The 14,273-nt window shown below is 38.2% G+C and overlaps 1 protein-coding gene across 1 annotated transcript in view; it reads right to left on the reverse strand.

Moving 5' to 3' along the window:
* PARD3B (par-3 family cell polarity regulator beta) overlaps window positions 1-14,273 on the reverse strand; it is a 374,909-nt gene that overhangs the window by 261,503 nt on the left and 99,133 nt on the right. Inside the window, exon 3 of the mRNA XM_021398013.1 lies at window positions 8,233-8,404. Within this exon, the coding sequence (XP_021253688.1) occupies window positions 8,233-8,404 (172 nt within the window). The remainder of the gene's footprint in view (window positions 1-8,232; window positions 8,405-14,273) is intronic.

Here is a 14,273-nt window from a genome sequence, read left to right on the forward strand (position 1 = left end):
AAGAAAACATTCTCTGCACCTGCAGCCATGCTGCCAAGAGCTGGTTTAGCACTTGGGCTACATCAGTTACAGGTGCTCAGGCAGGGACTCCTCCACAGTTCAGCGCCTTGGTCTTCTCTGAAAACTTCGGCAGCTGAATTGTACACCCTGAATATGACTTGAGTAGCATTTTATTGCTGGTAGTAGAGCAGTAAAATATAACTCTTGAATGTTTTAATGGCATTTTAAAAGAAATATATGAAGTTAGACATTAAAAAGATTTTTGTAATATTTAAATATCATCTGGGATTTATTTATTTATTCTGTATCTCACCTTAATTAAGAACCTTTTCTTTTTTTAGACTTTCCTCAAAAATAATTCCTTTATGGTTATTTTCCATTCTAGTGATGGCAAACTACTTTTAGTCTCAAGTTTCAAACTTCTGCTGACAGTTCTAAGAAATTAAGACGAAACAGGGAAGTCTCTGGAACCAGAGCCTTCAGGAAGGTTTCAAGGAACTATAAGAACACTGTAGATAAGCCACACTGTGTCGGGCCCAGCACCCACCAACCCACTATCCAATGCCCACTAGTAGCAAATACTCAGGGAAGAAGACCAAGAACAACCATGGAGTGGCCAATGCTCTGGTTTGCAGAAATGTGTGGTTCAAAGACTTCTAGATCAGAGCAGGAGCCAGATTGCTACATATTAAGTCTAGAATGAGCCACATCTTGCAAATTCATCTAATTCCATTTTACCTCATTGATTTTTTCCACTTGTAATACTGAATTACAGAATTTTGCTGAATGCTTCAAAGAGGTAGTTTGGGGCTGTTTTTGTTTTTTAATCTGTTAGAAAGTTAAGAAGTCACAAAGTTACCAAGGATCGCCTTTTTCCCCCCTTAGTGGTTGGTCTAAAAAGATGAGCCAAAATACAGTGCGTGATTCACAGAATAGTAGTGGTTGGAAATGACCTCTACAGACCACCTAGTCCAACCCGCTGCCAAAGGAGGTTCCCTCCGTTAGTCATCCTCATCTCAAAGCCAGTGAGCAGACAACATCCTGCTTCATCTAATGTCCACAGTAAAGAGACTTCCCTGCAATGAAGTAGTGACCTGTGATGAATTCAAAACACAAATCCGCAGTCACTGTGTCTATGGGAAAATTGTGTAATGCATTGGGAGGGAGGTGCAGCTTTTGTCAGCTATGTTCAGGAGAAGTAAATACACAACTCTCCTCTTCAGTTGGCTGGGATTCTACATTTCTGCTTTGAGAAACAATCAGATTCTAAAGCAGTACTTCAAAGTAAGCTGCCAAAAAATTAATTATCAACTGCAGCTCTTAAAAGGGTAAATTAAATCAAAAGCAATGAGAAAGAACTACACAGCAATGCGTGAACTAGCTGAATCATTTAACTTTTACTTGTTTTTCTAATGATGACTTCCATACTGATGTGTTCATCTGTACACTGAAACACGCGCATATGGAAATAAAACCATTAGTGAGTGAACATTGCAAAACTGTGTAAAACTGTATAAATTTACTTTCTTAAATTAAAAAAGGTGATTGTCTACCTCAAGACATTTATTTACACTGAATAATATCCAGCTATCAATCAGCCAGTGTTAGGTTCATTTTCGACCTGAAATAGAGATTTTACTGTCTTGCCTCAGAGGCAATACAGCACATAGTGCTGTAGTGATTTACTAGCATATGTATGCACCCTTACATTTTCTTATACTACCTAGCACTATTTTACTGACTGAGACTGCACTACAGTCATTCAATACAATGTTACAGTATATCCTTCCCAATCCTCCTGTTGCAAATATTTCACTTACAGAAGTGGGGTGGTCTGTTTTTAAAGCAATATCATCTTTGAAACTAGCTATGCATCATAACAATATATGAATAATCACAAAAATAACAAGATGACAAAATCAGTAATATCAGAAAAATTTTAAGAAAAAATACTAACACTGAGTAAACAGTATCAAAAACAGTAGAGTTCTGAGATAGAATTTATTCCATCATTCTGAGCCCCATTCATCCATCACCATCCCCCAAAATCATCCATCCCTGAGGCAATAAAAGGCTGGAAATGAACATTTCCGCTGGAGAGCTCCATCACGAAAGTATGCAACTTGTGACGCAAAGTATTTTTCTCCTTACTTATCATATTTTCAGAGGAATAGCTCCTTTCCCCAAAGTAACATATATTAGACCAAGTGCAAAGGGAGTAGAAACAAGGGGAATAACGGATGAGAACCAATAACCACTGGGGAAAGCAGGAGGACTATCAGAAAGAAGGAGGTACTCTTTGTTAACATGCTACACACAGATTTATTACCAGTAGTGTTACTAAATTCTTGAGAATGGAGTAAGGAAGGAAGGGCTGGTTTGTTTTCTAAACAGATAACACAGAGAAAGACATGAGACATATTATTTCTTTTTTACTGCCAGGTGGCCTGCAGGTGACTGGCACACAACTGTTTAGTTTGTTTTTACACAACAAAAAAAGGGGATTCCATCCAAAGGGATTTGGACAGCCTTGAAGAGTAGGCCCAGGAGACCTAACTGCCGCCTTTTACTACTTAAAGGAAACTTATAAACAGGAGGGAGATTGGCTTCCCATATCGGGAACAGTTTTAAACAAAAAGAGGGGAGATTCAGGTTAGGTTTTAGGAGGAAATTCTTTATGGTGGTGAGGCCCTGGCACAGGCTGACTAGAGAACCTGTGGGTACCCCACCTCTGGAAGCACTCAAAGCTACGCTGGACGGGGCCCTAGACAAGCCTGAGCTGGTGGGTGGCAGCCAGCTCACATCAGAGGATTGGCACAAGAGGGACTTTAAGGTCCCTTCCAACCCAATACATTTTGTGATTCTATCTACATATACACATGTACATCTCTATAAAAAGCACGCCTGTATTGGCTTTGCTGCAATACAAAAGATAAACTTCAGCTTTGCTAGAGCAAAGCTCATTTCCATGAACCAAGGATAGCTCAGTAATATCAAGCTTAAGTCATGAGGTCAAAATATGCCATGCCTGCACTCTGACTGAAATGAAAAGTTATCTTCAAACCTTTAGCTTGCCTGGGAACAGAAACCATTTGTTTTAGGAACTCAAGTAGACTTTAATTGATCATCACAATTCTTTAAAATCAGATTAAACCAAATGCCACAGAGGAGAAAAATCTATCAAGCACAGAGCCATCCTCACAACACCTGTGACAAACTGCACAGAACAGTGCTTAGTTTCACTGGTCTAAGAGCAGCTCTTGGGCACAGAAAATAAAGTCATATCTGGTTAACAAAATAAACAGTATTTCTTCAAACAACAGAACTTTTACAATGCATTTTTCATTTAAAATTACCAATTTCAAAATGTTAATTTGTCCTGAATCATACAGTAGAGAATTACTCAATGTACTGACAAACATTGGTACACTCTGCCAATAAACTGACATTGCAAGATTAAGATGAACAAGATCGCTTTTACATTAAAAAAACCTTTCCAATTTGAAACAGCATGTATGCTGTATACAAGCAATAGTAACATTTTGTCAGATGAATAGTTACAGTTCATATCCGTTTTTGTAACATTTAAAAAAGCATAACCATGCTTTTTTCTCTGTATTTGAAAGTACGTCATCTGCATATCCACTGCATAGCTTCTCAACACCCACTTGAAAGAGGACTAACCAAATAGATGTTATTTACAATGCCCTCAAGCCTACTTCAGTACTTCCACTTCAAACCATCCAAGAGAGAGAAGAGGATCTCTTCCCAAGCTTGCCCATGAAGGGCTGACATCCCTACGCCATGGGGAACCACTGGGCTCTATCAGAAACCCCAAGGGAGAGCACCCAGAAGAAACCTTGCTTTCAATCCCTCGTACTTCCAGCTTGGACACTGCCAGTGGAAGAATCTGTTCATGTCTGCTGCTACAAACACAACTGAGAAACAGCTTTGACTGACTTAGCAACCCAAACAGGAAGAATCATGCACACTTAATACAAAGGACCCAGAGAACAGCAGCAAGTTTCTGTGCACTCGACCATCATCTACTGAATAAAGCAACTACTCTGAGCCAGTCAAGATGGCATTTCCAACTCAAACTGACAAGGCCATAAAATAGATCTTCCATAAATAAGTTACTGCTCTCCTTCCTGCCTATAAGGACTGAAAGGGAAAAAACAAACTGACATCAGAAAAATAAAAAAGAAAAAAGCCTAAGCTTCTTATTTGTTTTTCCTGATCCAGTACCTACTATATAGAGAAAACCACTGTAAAAGAGCATGGACCTGTTAGGTGCAAAAGGGCCAGCAGCTTGCTTGCAGGTGCACTGTGAACTTTAAGATGGCTGATGAGGGCCAACAGAACGACAAGCACTTGAATCTCAGACTGTTCTGCTGATTTAATTGAATAGCCTTACTTATAATATGGTGAAAATTCTGCTACTGAAACCAATTCACATACACTGGTATGTCACACACTAGAAGAGGTACTGTGACAAAGCAGTGCTTTTAAAGAAAACAGAACATCCCGAAGCAACTGTATCCCATGACCTGGGGGAATCACTAGCTGGCAGATCAGGCTATTGGCTGCACAAAGCGCCGCCTACTGACCAAAGGTCTGTGAAGAGGGATGCTGCCACTGGAAAATCACTTAGCAATAGCCTGGGGGCAGCTGCTCCAAAGGGCATGGATGCATTAGTTTCATGAGCAGGTAACTGGTGGTAACTATTCACTTGGAAAAGACTTATGAAAACAGTGAAAAAAACCTGTCTACTCTGAAGTTGTTAAATATCTAGAAGACCTGAAAATAGTTTAGGAAGATCATACTAGTTCACACTTGACATTAGTTGCTACCATGAAGTTGTTTTACCACTCTACATTGGTCTATAATTTTTAGCAATTCTAACAACACCCACATCCTCAGAACCCTCAAAATATTATCTTTAGGACACCAGATGGAACCATTTGCACATATGGTGAGTATCTCTAATATATGTAACCCCAGTCACCATGGGGTCTGTAAAGGTCTTATGCTTCTAGTCCCTACTCTGCAAAGTCCTTTCAACAACAATCTCTGGTCAAAGAGAAATAATAGGTTGTGATAGAATCCAAAAATACAGTGCCAACAGAAACTAATACTAGTTATTACTTTACTACCTATATACAAGGCTCTCTGAATGTCTCATCATTCCAAATACTTGTTAGCTGTTTGGTTATTGAATCAAACGATATATTAATAATGTGCCAAAAATTCAACATAATGCATTTTAGTGCTATGAAATGATCAACAACAGCAATGATGCAGAAGACATCTATCTAAATAGGATTTGTCTGGAACAGCAAAACCTGACACTGGAGTGTCATACAGGAAATTTCTTAATTGTTTCTAAAATGATTTCAAGATGCTATTTTAAGTAAATATTATGGTATCTCAATTTACCCTATTCAAAATAGTTTTTCTTCTCATTACATTTGTTCAGTCAGAAAAAAAGGAGGTACAGGAACAACACAGACCAAAAATGAAACATCGCTAGGGATGACATCTAATCCCAGAGAACACCGAAGTCTTGTGGTAGCAATGTGAAAAGGACCAGTTTGGCAGGCATGATCTGGATCCAGCCAAACTGCTGAAGTCTAGTCTTCAGGGCACATTGACATTCAGAAATAACCTACGTGAGCCTTTATGTTAGGCTGGAAGGGCGTGGAGTCAGCTAGCCAGATGACCACCTCTAGCACAACTTTAAAATCAATTCTACCCCTGGGGTGCTGATTACCTTATACTTACCATGGAGTAAAGTTATGGAGCTCTAAAGAATTCAATGTACTAAGAAACAACAGAAAAAGATTGCAATAAATTTAGGAGAGTGCTTGGGGTTACAGATTTTTATGTTCACCTCCATTAAATTGCAAATATATTTGCACCTTACCATGTAATGGACACAAGTGTGTTTATTAACAGCATGACAGTGTTTCTGCATTTTTCTTAACCACCAAAACCCATTATTTCACCTGTTTCAGAAGGACGAGTGCAACTATTTTAGAAACCATCAAAGAGCTGAGTAAGTTCCTGAACTATTTTAAGGATGCATGTGCCAAGTATTAAGAAATTAATTTGATAACAAGTAAAGTAAGAAACATTTTTGCCCTAACATTTTACCATATGTGGAAAGCAATGTAAAATATATGGTATCTTTAGTTTTCAAGTCAAATATAGGATTGCCTTTATTTTGGCTTATTTTCAAAGTTTTAGGTAAGAAAGGAGAAAAGAAAGGTACTTAACTACATGGAAAAATGGAAAAACTATGATTTCAGACAATCAGAATGGTCACTGCAGAAAATATCAACCACAAAAAAAAAATAAGAAAAATACATTTCCTCCTTTATTGTGATTTCTACCTAGTCAGTAAATGCTTTAGGACTAGATATAACACATAGTTAAATCCATCAAACACACAATTTATTTTAAAAAAGTTTGAAGGCAGTGTCTTACGTGCCTTTTCTAAAATCTGTGTTGATTCTCTCATGTTTGAGAGCAACAGCATTTAGTTTCACATAATTGTTAGGCATTGTTTCTACATGAAACCATGGATCTGGTTTCATAGCATACTAAGCAACAGAAAAAAAAAACCTAACGAAGTTGTTCCACAATCTGTCAATTGATTTAACAACAAATTCCCTACATTTCATCCCTAAAGGCCATTTGCAAAAACGCACTCTAAAAGGCCAAGCACACAACAGTTCCTCAAACAGTTCCACTATAGAAAGTAACAACACTTGCTCATGATGTGTATGTACATTTAATCACATCCTTGTTCTTGAAGAAAAGCCTTTTAAAATTATTACTATTTATTTCTGCTAGCAAGTGTGAGTCAATTCAATAATTAGGCAACCATGTGGTTCATGTATCAATGAGACTGATGTGATCAAATCCTCTTTTTATTTCTTCGTATATTTCCCAATTAGCCTCCAATGAATATAGGAACATAATTTAGAGTCCAGGAAGCTACACAAGAAAGATAAAGGCAAAAATTAAGTGTAAAGAACTGTTATCAGTGATGAAAAGTCCAGAAGAGAAAACAACTAAATTTCATACTCCAGACCATCTTTACAAAACTGACAGGTAGAAAATCTGTTTTATTTTACAAGTTAAAAGAAAATCTGGAAGAGAATCACTGAGACAAACACATTATATTTATGTTCTCCCTTCTAAAAAAAAACAAGATCCCATCATTTTAATTTCAAATATATATTAGTATAGCAAAGCACTAAAAAAATAAAGTAAAAGCCTAATTGGCTCTGTTTCTCACATGTGGTATTTCATCTCCTCTGAACTCCACAGCACGAGGATTCCATAAATGCTAAGAAAACTGAACAATCTGGTGAGCACAAGAGCACTAGCATTTAATTGTTCCACATAAAACTGCATGAGGCTGAAACTCTTCTCTCCAACACTCACCTTGTGCTCAACAGTTTCCTACGCAATTTTTAATGACTTCTTTAAATACAGAACAGAGGTACGCAGAGAACAATATCTACTTTTCAAAGCATCCTAAAATGCATTTATATCATGTTATTTAAAAATACACAGTAAATGTTATGGCATAAATGAGAAATTTCCATGTGTGTCATTTAAGAGATTTTTCAATATTCATTAGGGTATAGAGAGAACCAGAATGACCAGTCAGAAGAGAAATTTGGATCTAAACAGTTTCATGCAGTTTGGATTTCAATACATTCTACAAAATGCACAAAAATGAGCACAGACTTCCATCATAAGTTATATTGAGAATCCTCATCCAAATGTAGTTTATCAGAATGTTTTATTGTAGCTCTTTTTTTTAAAATCAGACTTTTCCTTTAAAGTACTATTACAATAAACAGACAGCTGAATACTCAACTTCTGAAGTCAAAAGTAGACTCCTCTGCAATAAGAGTAGCACAGCTAGAGGTGGTATTTCCATCTCATGCCATCCACTTCAGTCAGAACTTCTATTTCACATATTTACAAGACTGCGAACAGTACTTGAGAATACAGCATGAACTGGACAATGAGCTCTACTGAAATGCAGAAACTGTCTAACTTCCGTCATTACAATTATCTTCACTAAATGACACGACAAAAAGTCAAGTCCCCAAAAAATTCTATGTATACACGAAATTAAACCATGGAAGAAACAAATACTACATATTGGTAAAAAAAAAATTGAAAAATAACCATGCAAAATATACATACCAAGTTTTAGAGCAGAAGGAGTCACTTCAATCTCACCTCCAATCGGTTGAAAGGCAGCCAGCTGAGCCGCTACCTCTGCCTCAAACAGGTCTGGGCTGCTTCTGTCTGTCAAGTTCCCATTGGTGCCATCCAACTTACGGTGAGGTTCTTGTTCATCGTAAACAGCAATCAGCTACGAAAACAAAAGATAAAACACCATTTGTATATTTTAAAATGTTCCCAAACTTATTTACTTTCTTTTAAATAAAAAGTGATCAGTTATGGGAGTAGAAAACAATCTTGCTTGAGAGCAGCTAGCAATAAGAATAAACATTCAGGAAAGCACATACGTTTGTGCTTAAATACATTCACTTCAATATGACTTAAGTACATACTTCCGCATTCCTCAGTGATGGCGTGCTGTTCTTGGAGTTAGCATGGTATGAATAGGGAACATCTTATGTTGTTCCAAAATACTTGCAGATGAATATGCTTAAACACACAAATCAGCATTTGAACCTTATGGGTAGAAGAGTGTTATATTTCTTTAAAATTTTAGTGCTACTGACTGACACACCAGGGAGATGTAATACAGCCATGGAAGCTGTATGGAGTAAGCAGGTAAAGCTTTCATTTATTTATGAGTACATAATTATATTCAAAGGATGAGTCGTATTCACCACAATGACAGCGTGTGGAATTCCCTTAATCCCTGAACCTGTGCCTCTGTAAGAGCAAAGGTACAAAAGGTACAGACAAGTACACAAACCCACTCACCAAAGACCAATCTTTAGTAACTTCTCCCCTTTCTCTCATTATCCCAGCTACTTTGTTTCCGAAAAACCTCACTTAGCTACAGGTTATCCACAACATTAGGCCCCCAGGAAAGCATGGACAGGCTACAAACTCTGCTATCCAAACTCACAATAACGATGATAAGAACACAACAACAAAAAAGATCACAGAAATAATTTCTGCATCAGCTAGCCTGGCCTACAAGAACCTTCCTCTTGGTCCCTACTATGTATATCAGACACAGCTTCATCAACAAATGACTCGTACGTGGCCTGGTGTAGGTTGCTGTTACAGTTCAAGGAGCTGGCTAAAAAGAAAAATTTCCTAATGAATTTAAACAAACCAGACAACTGCCTGTTCCCAGCCAATGCAATACTAAACATCCCAGAGCCCTCTCCAGGAGGGGAGGAAATGGCAGTAGCAGTTCAGCCCATGAACTTGTCCTGCCCAATACCTTATGCATACAGTTCTCCTGCCACTCCCATGATAAATACTTTGCCTAAAAAATGCTGTGTAAGTGAGCTTTGTCTTTTGCTATCCATCTCTTTTTTTTTTTTTCCTGAACTCCTTAAGATTAACAAAGCTCTATTTAGCAAATTCTGAATAAGACCACATCACACACACCTGCTTAGGCAACGTAAAGGCATTCGCAGAAACAGTCCGAAGGATTCATTTTACTACACTGCCTCATCCATCTGTGTTATTTTAAGGTATGCATATACACTCACTCTCTCTAAAAATATTAGTAGATCAAATCTCCTCTGACACTTCCAAGACATGTGTCAGAAATTATATCCTGTGATACTGAAACAAAGAGACAAATATTTAAAGGACCTCATTTGCCTAAGGGAACAAATGAATGTATGAGAGGGAAAAGAAAGGAAAAATGAAAAGAAAAATCCTGAAGTGCTTCTAAGGAAGAAACTGACATTTTCAGGTCTTTCTCTCATTTATAATTTTGTTGCTAGAAATCTGTCAACTTGTATTTACCAACGTGCACTTCAGAAGCGCAGAAAACCCCTTAAATAATCAGATAGAAAACTGGCTCTTTTTTCTTTTAACATGGAGCCTGTTCCCTCTCCACAGCCATGCAAACAGCTTTTAGAGCATACACTTTGTCTTTTATTAGTCCAAAACTTCTGGTAAACATTAATCTCAGAACCAAAACCTACACTCTCTAGACTTTATTACTGCATTACAAGGAAACTACTGAGACATTTGCATTGCATTTACCACCAGACATCATTATTTCTTGCAACTACCCCCAGTCAAAAAGGCTGTTTTAGAGCTAGACACCAAGAGACCATGGTAACTGCTCCAGTGAAGTTCCAACAACAACAACAAAAATATGGTGCCTTTTGTTTGTTTTCAAAGTCACTACCCATATTGTTGCTGTTATGAAAGTCCATCATGATTCAAGAACTTTCACAACAGTTGTCCATGTCTAAGAGGGTTTTCCTTATCATACTCACTTTTGCCATGTGAACTATTTTCTAAGGAAGTGACCGTTACCACCAATGCGGAAATTCAAGGTTGTGTAGATTCATCACAATGAAAGCACTGAAGACAACAGTAGGATACAAAATCCACTTGAGCATTTGCAACTTAGCCTACAGTAAACCGAGCTCAGCAGTGACTTGATGAGAATAAAGTGTATTCCTCCACTGGATGAACCTGAGCCTCTCTATGGTTTCATGCCCTAGCATACAAAATGCTGTATTACATTGCAGCACTCCGCACTTATTAGCCCAGGATGTTAAAGGCCAGAAGTAGGGACTGGATCAAAACACTTCAATAAATTGAAGGGAAAGATCAGCAAGAACCGTTAAATGAGATAGTGCTTGCATCTTTCCAAACTCACAAGACAACACATCATTAGTAGCATGACTTAGAGACTTTTTAATTACAGAGTGTTGAAAGAAGATACTGCAAGTACAATGTGAACTAGTAACAAAGATCCAATGTCTTTCCTCACCAATGAAATAAACCACCATTTTTTTTCCTTTTTTTAAATGTCTACTCAAGAGAGAACTACTCAAAGATTGCAGCTGCAGGAGAGCTTTACCAGTAGCAATCCCAACAGTGTAAATCTACTAGTGATGAAAGCGTTACAAATATCAGCCTTAGCCTTTCAGAGGGAATGAAAACCAAGCTACATGTATCAGCTATTCAAAAGTAATTGATATGTTTCCAGTACGGAAAATCCATTAATTGGAACAGACTGCAAACTCCTCCTGATGAAAAGAACTTCAGGACACCTTAAGAAACCCACCCCAAACCTATCATAGCAACAACATTGTTGCAATACTAGTTTGTTCTTTACCATTTAAAATTTCAAGATTTGAGTTCTGTAGGGCAGCTGATTTTTTTTGAACAGATTAAGATATGACCCTATACATTTGTGAACTGCAGAAGTTATGCAAGTACTCCTTTGTGGTTTTGTAGACTTACTGTACTTAAGTGTCTCAATTTTTTAAAGTTTATTTAAGGAACATATGAATATTTGCCAAAGGTATCTATGTATTTCTGTATCACAGAACCACAGGATATCCCACATTGGAAGGGCCCTACAAAGATCACAGAATGACTTGGGTTGGAAGGGATCTTAAAAATCATCTAGTTCCAACTCCCTTGCAGGGAAAGGACCATCAAGTCCAGCCCCTGGCTCCACGGAGCATCAACCAAAACTAAACCCTGTATCTGAGAGTACTGTCCAAATGCTCCTTGAACTCTGGAAGCTTGGGGCCATGTCCATTGCCCCAGGGAGGCTGTGCATTGCCATACTACCCTCTGGTGCAGAACCTCCAACCCAACCTCCTCTAAGGCAGCTCCTTCCTTCCTACTTACAGCAACATAGCCACAACATAAGACGGCAGTAACAAACAGTGATATTTTATCAGCATTTTCATTATTAGTAAGTATGGCAAACTTATCACAAGGTGATTTACTAAGGTCAAATTCTAATTTTGAATTGTGTCCTGTGGTACAGGTCTTTCAATATTTTATTGATATTCCAATTATGAAACTTGCAGAAAAATAGAAGAAAATTGAGTAAAAATCAAGTGGCTGTATTCCCAAACACAGAGCAACACACCTACGTTCAATTAAGAATAACAGTGCTGTACAAAAAGGTGGGTAAATAGCCAAGAGGAAAATGACCTTAATGAGCGAATGGGTCTGGACACAAAGCAGCAGACTGTTTTACGCTGGGTAACTGCTGCCCACGGGGCGACACAGGGCTCCCTGTGAAATCCCCCCCAAGACAGACAAGAGGTGCTCCCAGCCCACTGTCCTACAGCACCCTGTTCAGACCCGCCGCGCTGTGAGACACCACGCATAGCAGCAAGGGAAACACTTCCGAAGCTACAGCTGCACCATCTTTGTTTCAGCGCTCACAATTTACTCAATTAAATATAAATGGTAGAGTTTCAGAATTTCAAAGAAAACCATCACCACCTCTGAATGAGTAGTACAACTTTACAGATCTTGCCTTATGACACTTGTCTGTTAAACCAGTAACAACTGGCTTTCCCTTGCCCTAGACACCATTTTAAATAAAAGGTTTTGTAATTATTCCTCTTTTTGCTTGATGCTTTTGACAATTAGATTACTGTTAATAAGGCTAAAAAGTGCGTATTTTACAGCTTTTCTGTGCTGAATTAGAAAACAGACGTTACTGTTTCCTTTTTGTACCAAAACACCACGCAGAGTAGTGTTACAGAAGAGTTAAATGCTCAACTTGTACAGAATGATTCAGTTCAGTTGGATGGAAGACTTTCCTCTTAGTTTTCTCCATATCCAGAACATCTACTTTCTATTCTTCTCTCATTACAAGCAACGAAAGCTTGTACAATTCTGTTTGTTTGTGGTGTTCGTTTCCCTGATACCTCCTGTTCATCACTTCATTTCTCATTTAAGAGAAAAGCCTGTGTATGTGTGTCTGTTTATACACATATACACACATACTTTTGCAGACTGTATCTATATTTCTGACAGCCAGTACTCCCATGGGAGTGATTATCAGTTATCTTAAAAATGATTTTGGAAAATTCTCTTTTTTTGGTCACTTGAAGACTTTCCACACAGAGCACTTGCATCTTCACAAGAACTGTTTTAGAGGGGTGGATTAACAGCTCAGTGACTGTTCCACTGAGCTTCATGAAATATGGAGAAAAGACAGCTAGAGCAAAACAACAATTTCTCCACAGCATCACATTACCTTGCTCTCTGACCCTCCAATGTGGGTTCTCTAAGATTTAAGTTTTTATTTACCCCTGCAAACACACAAGTGAGGTAGAAAGACATGGAGTGTTTCTGTACATAACATCTTGACAACAGAATACAGCAAAGTTCAAAATAAGACTAGAAAAGATCAGAGGTGTTTGCACCTGCAAACAACCAGCCACACAGACAGACGGAGGCAGGCTGCAGTCGACAGCAGCTGAAAACAGCCTCCATACAGCCCACACAGACAGGAAGGGATCCCCTTCTTTTTCTTCCATGCCCACCATCCTTTCTGCATTCCTTTCAACTCCTTTCAGGAAGGCTCCATGTTTGGCTATGCCAGATCCCCAACAGCACCCTGCTGAGCCATCAACAGCAGCTTAACGATGATGGGTGCCATTGGGAGTGCCCAGCACTGTGTGCTTGCACACAGCAAAGCCTCAATGCAACAGCAGGCCCAATGGAGATGTTCTCCCCTGAGGAACCTTTTCTATGGGCACACTTTACACTTTCCCCTCAACTCTGTAAGGGGACAAAACCACTTTAGGCTGAGACAATAGGTACATTAAAGAGTGAATTATGAACAAAAAACTTCAGAAAGGTGCTGTGGAAACTTCCTCAGAGCTCCATAAACTCATTAATGTAAAATCAGATTTTATATATTACTTATGAAAAACTTCAGTTCAAATGGTTAAAAGATGAAAGTCTCGTAATAGTATGACATAGATAGAACTAAGGTAATTAAGGTACCTCAAAAATGGATGAAAGTGTTATTTAATTTTTCAATTTAAAACTTACCTGGAGCTCTACCACCTTCCTTCAGTGCCCTTTCAAGGTATTCTTCTGGCATGTACTGATAAGTATATGAATTGGTTTTCTTGCAAAATAGCTTGCCTTGGAATTACTCTAACTTAAAGGCTGTCAAAGAAAAATACCCAAGTATGCACCATATGGCAGCCTTCCTTCACACCTACATATGAAAACAAATTATAGATACATCACATGAAAGCTATGGTGATTAGCCCATCTTGTTTACCTACATG

Source organism: Numida meleagris, chromosome 5, assembly GCF_002078875.1.
Source record: "Numida meleagris isolate 19003 breed g44 Domestic line chromosome 5, NumMel1.0, whole genome shotgun sequence".
Lineage (NCBI taxonomy): Eukaryota > Metazoa > Chordata > Aves > Galliformes > Numididae > Numida > Numida meleagris.